A 12,773-nucleotide genomic window follows, 5' to 3' on the forward strand; every position below is an offset into this window, starting at 1 on the left:
GCTCCAAGGAGATTATGTTGAAAAATAAAAAAAAATTTACCCAAAAAAAATTGTTTTTATACTTCATTCTAAGGACTTATTGAACTACCCTCGTATTTTAAACTTGTTTTAAATTTAAAATTACCTTGCAAATTTTTTCAGAACTTTTAAATATCTGTCAAAATTAATTGAATTTTTTCTACAATTTTCAGAAAATCCTGTAAATTTTAGAAAATTTCTTTCCAATTTGGATGTATGAATAACAATTGAACATTTTTTATTTGTAGGTGAAATTTGAGTAATTTTAATAGATATGTAGAAGTTTTGAAAAGATTCAAGCCTAATATAAAACAAAATGTGGATTTTCGCAAATTTTAAACAACAACAAAATTAAGATTCTTTTCAAGAATTGCGAAAGGCTTCAAAAGAATAGAAACATTTTCTCAAGATTCATAGGAAAATTAATTTTTTATTTTGAAAAATTATTTTAACAGAATATTTAAAAAGTTTTTCAAATATTTAAACAAAACTTTCAAAAAAGAATCTAGAAAATTTTAAGAAAACTCTAACCTGTACATAAAATTTTTTTAATTTCACTTACAAATTAAGCATTTTTCAAATAGAAAAATTTAAATTGTAACGTTCAAAGTTTAAAGGCTCTTCAAAATTTTCACGATTCCAGACTAATTAAAAATTTCGAATTGAATGGGTTAAAAATTGAATATTTTAGACTGAAACAATATTTTTAATTTAATAAAATCCTTTAATTAAGAATATCTTATCATGAAGTTATTTTTAAGTTGAAAATAGTTCATAAACTTTCAGTCAGGCATTCTCATTTGTTTAATGACTAAAACTTTCAAATTGAAACTGTTGAAGTTTTAACGTTAAAATCTGAAAATTCTTAAATTTTGAACTGATTAAAAATTGTTTTGTCAAATCGTTTTTGTTAACTTTTTATTCCTTAAAGTAGAGATAAATTTTAAAAAATGTATTTATCAAATAAAAATGTTTTTTATCCAAAATTTTCAACATTAAAGGCTTTTAGTTTTTATTTGTTCAAGCCTTTAAGAAAGCATTTAAAAATACTTTAATTTAAAAATGTAAGCTTAAAAATAAAAATTTTTAATGGACCATTTTTAATATAAAAAAAGGTTGAATTACGCATTGTAAACTAAATAATAGCATAATTGAAAAACATAACAATTCAACTAATGATTTAAAAACTTTTGAAATTGAACGTGAACAGATTATTATTCTACAAATTTGTCAAACTCCCAATTTAAAAAAAAAATCACGGTCATTTCCCGGTCTCAAAAAATTCCCGGTCCAGCGAGCACCCTGAAATTCCACTATTCTTTTTTTTTATAAATGCGATGACTTTTCCAGGTTTACGCACAACCCTCCGAATTAAATAAACAGCTGGTTGGAAAATGGGACACCTAAATTATTTAAAAAAAAAAAATGATAGAGTACGAGCCACTGTCAAATGTAAGCTACATTTTATTGTTGCTGCTCTTTCTTACAGAACGACCGTTATATTAATTACACTACTAAATAGTAGTCAATCGATTTATTTAGTAATCAATATTATAAATTTAACATGCCTAAAATATACACGAATTGTTTATAAATGTAACATTCTGAACCAAGACCCGGCCCGAACAAGAGTAGAGAGCAGCTTGCGCAAGCACAAAAGATTCTTCGATTTCGTCTGTTACGTTTTAATAAAAAAAAAGTGTCACTAAAGGCATTCTCGATATCGACTACAATTGTGTTTACCGTGCACACAGCATAAGCCAATTATTGCTAAACGAGCAAAACTGCACTCTGTCACACGGTAACGCAGCCGCGCAGCGTTGACACAAAGAGCTCTTCCGACTCTTCAGATACCTCAGAATCTTCAGGTCAGCGCTACGCGGAAATCCCTCGACTCCAAGTCAAACAACAGTGCTGCCTTGAACTTATTTCTTCACTTTAATTGCGTTTGCCTTTGCGTATTTGCGTTTCGCACGCATTACCGTTCAATTCGAGTATGTAAAAAGTACACGACAATAAATGCCTTCCAAATAATTTAATTACACGTCATTCACAGCAGCATCTTGTCAAGACTTGTTTCTCTGGTATCGTATACACAATAAAAATTGATATATGTCGTAAAATTAATTGGAAGAAAAAACAAAAGAACACAGTCAATTCAGTTTTTCTTACATTAGTCGCTCCTTTCGACCGTTTCCTCATTATCTCTCTCTCTCTCTAACTCTCTCTCTCTCTTTCTTTATTTTTTATTCGCGTCACGGCCATCATCGAAGATAGTACGTTCTGAATCTTCCAAACCACTTACTACTTCAACAACACTGGCTCCTCTTTTTGGCCCTTTGAAATCGAAGAAGTTCTTGGTTCAATTGCTGCTGCGTAGCGACAGTGCCGCGCTTTGATCGGAGCAAATGGGAATCGTAGGAAAAGGATAGGAGGGGTGGGGTGGGGTGGGGTGCGGAAGCAGAATGGCTCCGTATTTGGAGTTTGTCAAGGGACGGCACAATCGGATAGGGAACAAGGAGCCTCTCAGAATTTGAATCCTTCACTCGGAATCGTTGTCGCTGGATCAAATTCGTATGTCGAGTCTCCTACTTGTGGCGCCAGGTTTACGTCGTCAGCCTGAAAGAACAAATGTTTCTTAATCGCAGGAATAAACTCGACATTATATAACACAAGATTCAACCAGTTTTAACAGGTTTGCTAGAACAGGGTGGTCATTTGGCGGACGATTTCAAATTACCGGTCATTTCCCGGTCTTTCCCGGTCAAGTTTATCAATTATCCCGGTCAACTGAAAGCAACATATTCATATTTGTCGCAAAACGCAAGCATTTATTTTAAATCGTGACATTCATTCTAAACATCCTTTAACACAACAAAGCAAAAAATTGCAAAATAAATTAATTTTTACATAAAATTAAGAATCTTCAACTAGAATAATGGAATTCTTGAATCAAAAAGATAAATTTGCAACTAAAATTATGAATATTTAACTGAAATACTTAGATTTTTAAACAATAAGATCAAAATACTGTTTTTGAATAAAATAAATACATTTTAACGAAATTGTCGAATTATCAATCAAAAGAGAGAAATTTTCAATCGAACAGTTGATTTTTGAGCTAGAAAAAAATAGATTTTTAACAGAATATGGAATAGTTACATTTTTAATAAAAAAAAAAACATTAATTTTCATTTCAACTGATAAGTTTCCAACTAATATAATAAATCCTCAAGTGGACTAGTTGAATTTATAACAAAAAAATAAAGTTTGCAACTAAAACAATGAATCCTCGTCTGCATGGTTAACCAATAACAACAAATTAAATTTACACATAAGAAATGGAAGGTACTAACACTTTTCAATTGAAAATGTTTTATGACATGCGGATAAACTGCAAAATTTAGAAGTTTTATAAATTATAGAGTTCAAAGATTCAGATTAAATTCCAAAAATACAAATCCACGTTAACATTTTCAATACTCTAAATTAAAGAATCAAGCAATGAACTTTTAAAAAAATTTCATTATATTTTTTTATGTAATTATAAGCTAGACATATTAAGAAAATAAAATAAATTTTTTTAAATTAACAATTTTATAAATTAGAAATAAATTATTTTCATCTTAAAAAGTTTAGGCATCCCTCAAAAACTTAAAAAATTTATTTCAAAACATTGAGAAATGTAGAAGTGATTTTATACTTTTCCAAATTTAAAATCATTGTTGAACTTTTTCAAAACGTTTAAATATATTTTTTAATGAATTGAATTTTTCTACAACTTTTATAAAATCCTGCAAATTAAAAAAAAATCCTTAAAATTTGAATTTATAAATATGAAAATTAAATTTAGTACCTGAAATGATTTCAAATCATTAAAACGAAGTTTTTGACCCGACAAAATTGGGCTATTCGTACCGAAATTTTTGTGCAAATACCCATAGCCGAATTTAAAACAAAATGCAGGTTTTTGCAGATTTCAGCCAAAAAATTTAGAAACTTTTTAAGAATAGTGAAAGGTTTGAAAAGAATAAAAACATTTTCTTAAGATTCCTAGGAAAATTGAAAATGATTTTTCATTTTGAAAAATTATTGTAATAGAAAATTTTTAAAAATATTAAGAGATTTCCAAAATTATCAAAACAGAACCTGGAAGATTTTAAGGATTTATTTTTTTAATTGCAGGATTTTTCAAAAGTTGCAGAAAAATTTAGGTTAATTTTGAAACGTATTTAGAAGTTCTAAACAAAAATGTGAACACACTTCTTTTCAATTTCTTGAAGACATTTCAAGTTTTTAATTAATTTTGAATCTTTTCTAAACTATAAAATATGTCTGAAAATTGCTCAAATTTTTTATACAAATAATAAGTGTTCAATTGCTATTTATATATCAATATGTAACAATTTCACTTACAAATTAAGGGCATGTGATACAGCTAAATGCCTATATTACCGACCTCACTTTTTAAGTCCACTGAATGTTTTTTTGAACCTAAGAACTTTTTTTGTAAATAAAATATCGAGCTGAAACTTTGGAAGATGTATTAGAGACAATAAAGTACGTTTAGGTACTGCATTTTGGTAGGAACTTCACTGAAAATTATTTCATCGTTTTTCTGAACCTCGACATTTTTATTTTTTTGAACGTTCGAACTTTTTTTATACATAAAATATCGGTCTCAAACTTTGAGAAATGCAAGAGCCGAAAGAAAACTACGTTAAAGTACAAATTTTAATAATAATAGATGTAAAAAAATATATTTCAACAATCAATTCTAACGGCATCAGCCGGTAACGTTGTACACGAAAATACGAACTCTCTAGAGCCTCGTCTAGTGGCCGCCAGGTTTCGTATTTTCATGTACAACGTTACCGGCTGATGCCGTTAGAATTGATTGTTGAAATATATTTTTTTACATCTTTTATTATTAAGCTTCGTACTTAAACGTAGTTTTCTTTCGGCTCTTGTATTTCTTAAAGTTTGAGACCCATATTTTATGTATGAAAAAAGTTCAAACGTTCAAAAAATGTTGAGGTTCAGAAAAAAGATGAAATAATTTTTAGTAAAGTTCCTAACAAAATGCAGTACCTAAACGTACTTTATTGTACTCTAATACATTTCCCAAAGTTTCAGCTCGATATTTTATTTACAAAAAAAGTTCTTAGGTTCAAAAAAACATTCAGTGAACCGAAAAAGTGTGGCCGGTAATATAGGTATTTAGCTGTGTCACGTGCCCTTAAACTTTTTTTAAGCGGAACGATTCAAATTGTAACGTAAAAAGTTGAAAAGCTCTTCGAAATTCTACAGATTCAAAGCTTTCTATGTAAAACAATTCAGTTTTAAATTGTTTACTTTTACATATATTTGTGTTCAATTTACTCATCTTAAATGAACAGTGAAATTTGTAATAGCTAAGAAAACTAATAAAAATAATATATTAATAAATTTATGCATTCAATTTAATATAAAAAATAATAAAAATGAAGACCTAAAACTTTGAATTAAAAATATTTAATTGATATATCATTAAAAGTTTTATTTAAAAATAAAATTATCGGAATAAATGATATTATATTAATGTCTATTCGTATTTAGACTTTCGAATTCAAACAGTTACAATCTGGAAATTCTCAAATTTTGAACAGATTTAGATTCGTTTTGTCAAATCAATTATTGTCCAAACTGATAAATTTTCAACTAAAATAATGAATCTTCCACTGGAATAGTTTAATTTTAAAGATGAATTTTTAACCTATAAGATTAATTTACTACAAAAAAATGTATTTTCCACAACTTACATAAATTTTTACCCAAAAAAGATAAAATTTCACCCAAAAATAGAATAGTTGAATTTTCCGTTAAAAATTTAATTCTTAACCAACAAAAAATTGGATTTTCAGAAAAATAGTTAAATTTGCCATAACTGAAACTAGGAAGAGTAGGTACAATTTTAAATATGTACTTTAATTTTTGAATAAAGGTGTTTTTACGATTGTTTTGTGACGGTCAAAGAGGAATTCTTGAATTTTAAATGCTTAAAATTAAAGTTTAATCAGTTTTTAATTCAAAAATTTTGTATTCAAATGCTCAAAAATTTACAAGTGTAAAATGGAATCTTTTCAACACTTTTAAACTGAAAACTTAAAAATTAAATACATTCAGTTCCAAAAATATAAATCCAAGTCATCATTTTTAATACTCTAAATTGAACAATCAATCAATGCGTTCAAATTTTTTCAAAATTATATCATTTTAAACAATGTTAGGCTAATTTTGAAGTTATTTGAACATAGTTTATAATGTTTCAATCGAGGGTTTACATTTGTTTAACTAATAAGACTTTTTCATTTTTAAATTGAAAGTTAATTTTTAAAATTATGAATTCATTTATATTCACAGTTAATCAACTAAAAATGTTTTTTATCAAAAATCTTCTAATTTTGAATTCTATAAGTCTTTTTCAAAAATTGAAAATATAAAATGGAAAATTTTTAAATTGAAAGATTTTCGAATTACGCATTCTAAACTGAATGATATCACAATTGAAAAAGATCACAATTTAACTAATTATTTAAAGAACGGTTGAAATCAAAGTTGGACAGCTTTTTATTTAAAAATTTTGTAAAATTCCTGGTCAATAAATAAATTCACTGTCAATTCCCGGTTTTTCCCTGTCTCATAAGTATCCTGGGCATTACCCGGTTTTCCGGTCCAGCGCCACTCTGACTTTTAGACAAAATTTCCATCTTATACATTGAAAAAACACATTCCATCTAAACCCTTTGCTTCCGATAAAGACTTGTTTTTATTATGCAATAAAAAATTTAAACTTCACAAAAAAATCGTTAAAACACTTGTATGTACAAATTAAAATGCATCTTTAAAATAATACCTATTCTATCTAATTGAAAAATGTATATTCAACAAAGAAGTTACATTTTTAAAAAGAGATGAATTTTCAATTAAAATGACGAATTTTTAAACAACGAAATTAATTTTTAACAAATGAGTTTAGCTTTCAAACGCAAGTAGTTGAATTTTCAAGAATAAAAGGTAAATTCCCATTGATAAATGTAAACAAAATCGCTAGTTTTCTCTCTACCGTGTTCCTAGCCTCATAAACGATTCGTTGCGCGCGGTAGTCACACGGCACAGAGTGAAAGTATAGTTTTTTCTTATTATTTTAAACATTAATTGTGTTTCGTGAAAAGAAAATTGGAAAATTAGAACAGCAGATTGCTGAGCTACAGAAGCAAATTCAGGAGCTGCAACAATATGTGAGGAAGAGGCCTAAAAAGAAACATGGGTATCGACGCTCTCGATATCCACGGCGGCCATGTTCGTGTGGAAAAAGATTGCTCTGAGAACAGAAGTCGATCTAGGAGCGTTTCCAGGAGACGTTGCAGAACGAGATCCCGCTCACATCGCCGAGGACGAGCGGCTCGGATCTCAGCATCGGGCTCTTTAAGCAGGAACAGTAGCCATACATCGAAATCGTCGAGAAGCCCCGCAGCAGATCCTCGACCAGCGGAAGATCTTCAAGCAGATCTCATACACCACGGGGATCGAAATCAGGTATATTTAAAATAAATCTAAGCATTTGGAAATATTAGCATGACAAGCAGGTTGCGACTATGATTAGCCGCGATGTGTACCCGGTTATCGACAATCGCTAGGAGACTATCTTCTTTATTGACCGATAGTTTGCAACCCACAACAGTTGACATGTTTTTTCTTTTACCGGCTGCAGAACAGTCAAGTTATTCATATTACACATGGACATAGGAAACACGGGACTAGGCATGCCATCCTAACTTAGGCGAGCGGGGTTGAATCCACGGGAGGGGGGAGAATTCCATGAGTGGGGAGAGCCACCACCTTACGATGTGCCATTTGATTATGCGCACGAGCATTTTCGCCGACAAACTGTGCATGATAATATAAACATGTGGGCGCTGCCATATTTGTCGCGGGACATCAAAAGGTGGCGGACCTCCCCCCTCATTGCATCACCCCCGCAATGGAATGCCTAGTCCCTTGTTTGCTATGTCCATGATATTACATAATTCCGTCTTCTATAGTTCAAATATAATTTCGGACCTCTATGGTCGGGGTTGTACAGCCGACGTGACGTATCAATTACGACTTTTACAGTCAATGAATCAATTACGACTTTTACAGTCAATGAATCAATTCCGACTTTTACAGTCGATGTATCAATTCCGACTTTTACAGTAGACGCAGTCGATTTATTAGTCCCGACTTTATAGACGATGCCCAAATGCCGACTTATACAGTCAATGTTTTTTCTGACCACGTTTTTACGCACGATCGATGTAATTTTTCCCGACCCTCAGTAGTCGGAATATTTATTTTTCACATCCATATTACACAGAACTGTGCTTAACAGGGGAGAAAAATTCAGGCACGAACCCTGAAGATGGCCCTCCAAAGTAGCTATTGACCAAAGAGATTTTGGGAATAATTGGAGTGAACCCGGCTGATGTAACACTGAAAACTCAAAAAAGAAAAGAGGGAGAACCTAGCACTGAAGTATTCGCTAAAAGGTCCGCTCCCTTTGGAAGTTCCGTTATTGAATCCAGAAGTAGAGAGCTATCTCCAAGAAAACGAGAAAAAGCGGGACAAGGGTTTCGCTGAAATGCAAAATAAAATCAGCTTGGCGATGGTTGCTGTCGACCAAGCAATAAACTCTCTCATGAAGGAAAACGTGGAAGTGGACAAACTCAAGTTACTTGGTACGCTTTGGAACACAGGAAAAGTCTTGGCAGATCTTCATCAAAACAGTCCCAGACACGTAAAGCGTTCATCAACCCGACTATATCATCATACGTGAGGCACATCCTGGATAAGACCAAAACAGACCTTCTGCTCTATGGTGAGAGAACCTTAGCGAGAAGCTTAAAGAGGGCAAGATCATCCAGAAAACTGGAGAGGAGCTGCGTGTGAAGTCTAAGCCGAAATCAAACAACAGCAAACCTAGGAATTTAAACTGGAAAAGCCCGCCTGCGCGACAACCTCCGAAAGCGGGCTACAGGACCAAGAGTCAGCAGAACTCGAACAAATCAACGAGTTTATCGAATGAGTACCACAGTTCCTCGAGGACCAGAGGTCGCCGACACTCTCACAACAGTCGCTGATACTAGAGGTAAGCATTGTAGCGGGAAGACTGAGTTCTTTCGAGGAAAAATGACGCAAGATCACGCATGACAAATTCGTACTTAATTGTGTTGCTGGTTATAAAATTATGGAGTCACAGCGCTAACAAATTGAGATTGATGAGTATAAACTGGCTATTCATCAACTCATCAAAAAAGGAGCGATTGTTAAGTGCACACCATGCCCTGGCCAGTTTCTGTCCACTTATTTTCTTAGGTCTAAGAAAAAACGGCTAGAAAAGGTTCATCATAAATTTAAAGGCGTTCAACAAATATGTGGACCCACCACATTTCAAATTAGAAGATATCAGGACGGCCACAAAACTGCTAACTCCGGGAGCATTCATGGCCGAACTGGATCTGCAGGGCGTTCTTTTGGTTCCGATCCACGAAGACAGCAGAAAATACCTGCGTTTTTCGTTTCAAGGCTCGACTTACGAGTTTACATGCTTAACTTTCGGTTTTTGCTTGAGTCCATTCATTTTCACCAAGGTTATGAAACCGGTCATCCATACACTACGAACCGAAGGTTGGCTTTTTTGTATATACCTTGATAATATACTTTGTGTGGGAGACACTTACGGTGAATGCTTGTCTAACGTTCAGGAAACCGTGTCATTTCTTAAAAGTCTTGGTTGCCTTATAAACTATAATAAAAGCCATCTTCTCACAGAGATCGCGTTGCGAATATTTCGGCTTTATAATACACTGTAAAAAAAATCTATTGAATTTTACATATCTGGTGATGTAAATAAAAGGACCCTCGTTTATCGGAGTAACTTTATGAATCTGTTGTGATATTCCAATTCGGCCGAAAATATTACTTGCGAAAATGTAAAATTCATTATATGAAAGAATAAAATAAAATTTATCAGGGAGATAAGTTTCGAACACTTGAAAGCTCAAACTTCGTACAATTTCATGGAGATTGAAGAAACACAAGCCGGACACGTTACCACTTACCTAAAACACATAAGATACTATGGGTATTTTTTTGATGTTTAAATATTCCGTAAAAAAAATATGAAATATACGTTTTGAATAACCGCATTTTTTCCGTTCCAATAGCAGAAAATGTAAAAGGTTAAATAGGAATAGCTCGGATTCGGTCTACTTTGCGTGAAAGCTGTCAAAAAAAGTTGAACATAGCTGTCAATTTTCTCGCATTCAAAATAAAAATGCTCCAAAACTGAAGAATGAAGACATCGATAAACAACGAACACGAGAGACGCTTTTGTATTGACATATTATTTGATTAATTATTCTAAATTTTAAATTAATTATACATAAAAAATTTTACAGTTTCCGGGAGGGTAAAATTAAAGACCTTTGATAAAATTAAAAATCTCGATGTAATTTTCAATCACAGGAAAGTGATTTTACCGACGCATGGTATTTTTACACGCTGCGACTGAATTTTCCCTTATGAATGTAAAGTTCGTACGAGGGAAAGTGTAACTTTATTTTTATCGAGTGTGTAATATTACAATGCTGTTCGAGGGTCCTTTTATTTACATCGCTAGAGGATGTAATTTCACATACTTTTGTAAAATCACAGAGTGGAGCGTGTGATATTCACAATGATACAATATTTAATTTTTCGAAACTTTGTAATTTTAAACAAATCTTTTTTTGCAGTGTAGACTCAGAAACTACCCGTTAGAACCTACCACGGTAAAGAAAAACAACCCAGTCGCTCTTATAAAAACTTTCAAAACTAAATGTCGATGCCCTATTCGCGAATTTGCTCGCCTGATCGGATCATTAGTCGCGGTTTCGTCAGGGGACGAATACGGTCTGGTACACATAAAAAGGTCAGAATATGCAAAAAATGCAGCATTAATACTTAATGACAGCAATTTCGACAAGCACATGTATATAAGCAAAACCCTGATGGAAGATTTTAATTGGTGGATAAACATCTTGCCTTCAACAAATAGGAAGACACGTACAAATGTTTTTGAAAAGGAAATGTTCTCCGACTTGTCGTTCTATGACTGGGGCGCGCATTCCGAAGGTCACGCGGCAAGAGGCCTGTGGAATAAGAAAGAATGTCAAAATCATATAAATCATTTAGAACTATTGGCAGCTTTCTTTGCGCTAAAAAGCTTTGCCTCCGACGTGAGAAACTACGAAATACTGTTGAAGATGGACAATTCAAAAGCAATCTCTCATGTTGACAAGATGGGCGGTACACGTGTTAGGGGACTCAATGAGGGTGCTCGAGCAATCTGGAAGTGGTGTGCTGAACGGGGCATTTTGCTATGTGCTTCGTATATTCTATCAAAAGAAAATAAAGAGGCCGATAAAGAATCAAGGCTAGTGAACATCGAGATGGAATGGGAATAAAATAACCAAATATTTACAAAAATCATTAACAAGTTTGGAAAGCCAGAGATAGAATTATTTGCTTCAAGAAATAATAACAAGTGCGATTTGTACTGCGCTGGGCACAGGGATCCCGGAACTGACCTCATTGATGCGTTCACAAAGAATTGGAACCACTGGTTTTTCTACGCTTTTCCACCTTTTTCATTAATATTTAAAACTTTGAAGAAAATTGCCATGGACAAAGCAGAAGGGTTAGTAGTTGGGCCTTTATGGCCCGTTCAGCCCTGGTACCCACTTTGTCTATCGATGCTGATCGAAAAACCGATGATAATAAAACCAGTAACTAACTTATTAACATTTAATTCCAGAACTCAACCCCTGGCGTCGAAGCTTTCACTAGTGACAGGGTTAATATCTGCGAAGCCTTAAATAGGAAAGGTCTACCGGCAGAGACACTGGAGGTAATGCTTTCATCACTCGGACCATCTACAATGAAGCAGTACGGGTCTGCTTTGAAGCCTTGGTGGAATTTTTGCAATAGGCTGAATTTGGACCCCTTCCAGGCGAGTGAAATTTCAGTACAAAGATTCCTCACCGAAAAACACAAAGAGGGCGCAGCCTACGGCTCCCTGAATTCAATGAGATCGGCTATGGCATTAATTCAAGGATGAGAGCTCGAGGGCAACGCGAACCTTAAAATATTTTTCAAAGGGATACACCGCCTAAATCCACCAAATCCAAAGTATACGAAAATTTGCAACACAGACACAGTCTTACAAAAAATGGGAGAATTTTTTCTTCTTGAAAACCTCAACCTGAATCAACTCACCCAAAAACTGATCATGCTCCTGACTTTGTCGACTGCGCAAAGGGCGCAAATCCTGGGCGTCATTAAACTACCAAATATCGAAGAGACCAACGAGGGTTTCGAAATAAAAATTGCGGATCTCATTAAAACCTCAAAAGTAGGTAGATGTCAACCGCTACTCACACTCCCTTTCTTTCGAGAATCTCCGGAGTGGTGCACGGCTCTCACACTAAGGAGATACATACAGGTAACAAGCAGTATCAGGAACAAGAACACCAACCTGCTATTCACAACAAAAAAAACCCCACACTGCAATGACTGCTCAAACGATAAGCAAATGGCTTAAGGGCATGTGACACAGCTAAATACCTATATTACCGACCACAGTTTTTCAGTTCACTGAATGTTTTTTTGAACCTAAGAACTTTTTTTGTAAG

The 12,773-nt window shown here is 33.2% G+C and overlaps 1 protein-coding gene across 1 annotated transcript in view; it reads right to left on the bottom strand.

Annotated features, from left to right (window-relative positions):
- Positions 1–1,462: 1,462 nt before the first annotated feature.
- The window catches only part of LOC117180922 (importin subunit alpha-3), a 37,924-nt gene continuing 26,613 nt past the window's right edge, over positions 1,463–12,773 (bottom strand). Inside the window, exon 8 of the mRNA XM_033373552.1 lies at positions 1,463–2,637. Coding sequence (XP_033229443.1) covers positions 2,545–2,637 — 93 coding nt within the window. The 3' untranslated portion in view covers positions 1,463–2,544. The remainder of the gene's footprint in view (positions 2,638–12,773) is intronic.

This window comes from Belonocnema kinseyi, chromosome 9 (assembly GCF_010883055.1).
Source record: "Belonocnema kinseyi isolate 2016_QV_RU_SX_M_011 chromosome 9, B_treatae_v1, whole genome shotgun sequence".
In the NCBI taxonomy this organism is placed as follows: domain Eukaryota; kingdom Metazoa; phylum Arthropoda; class Insecta; order Hymenoptera; family Cynipidae; genus Belonocnema; species Belonocnema kinseyi.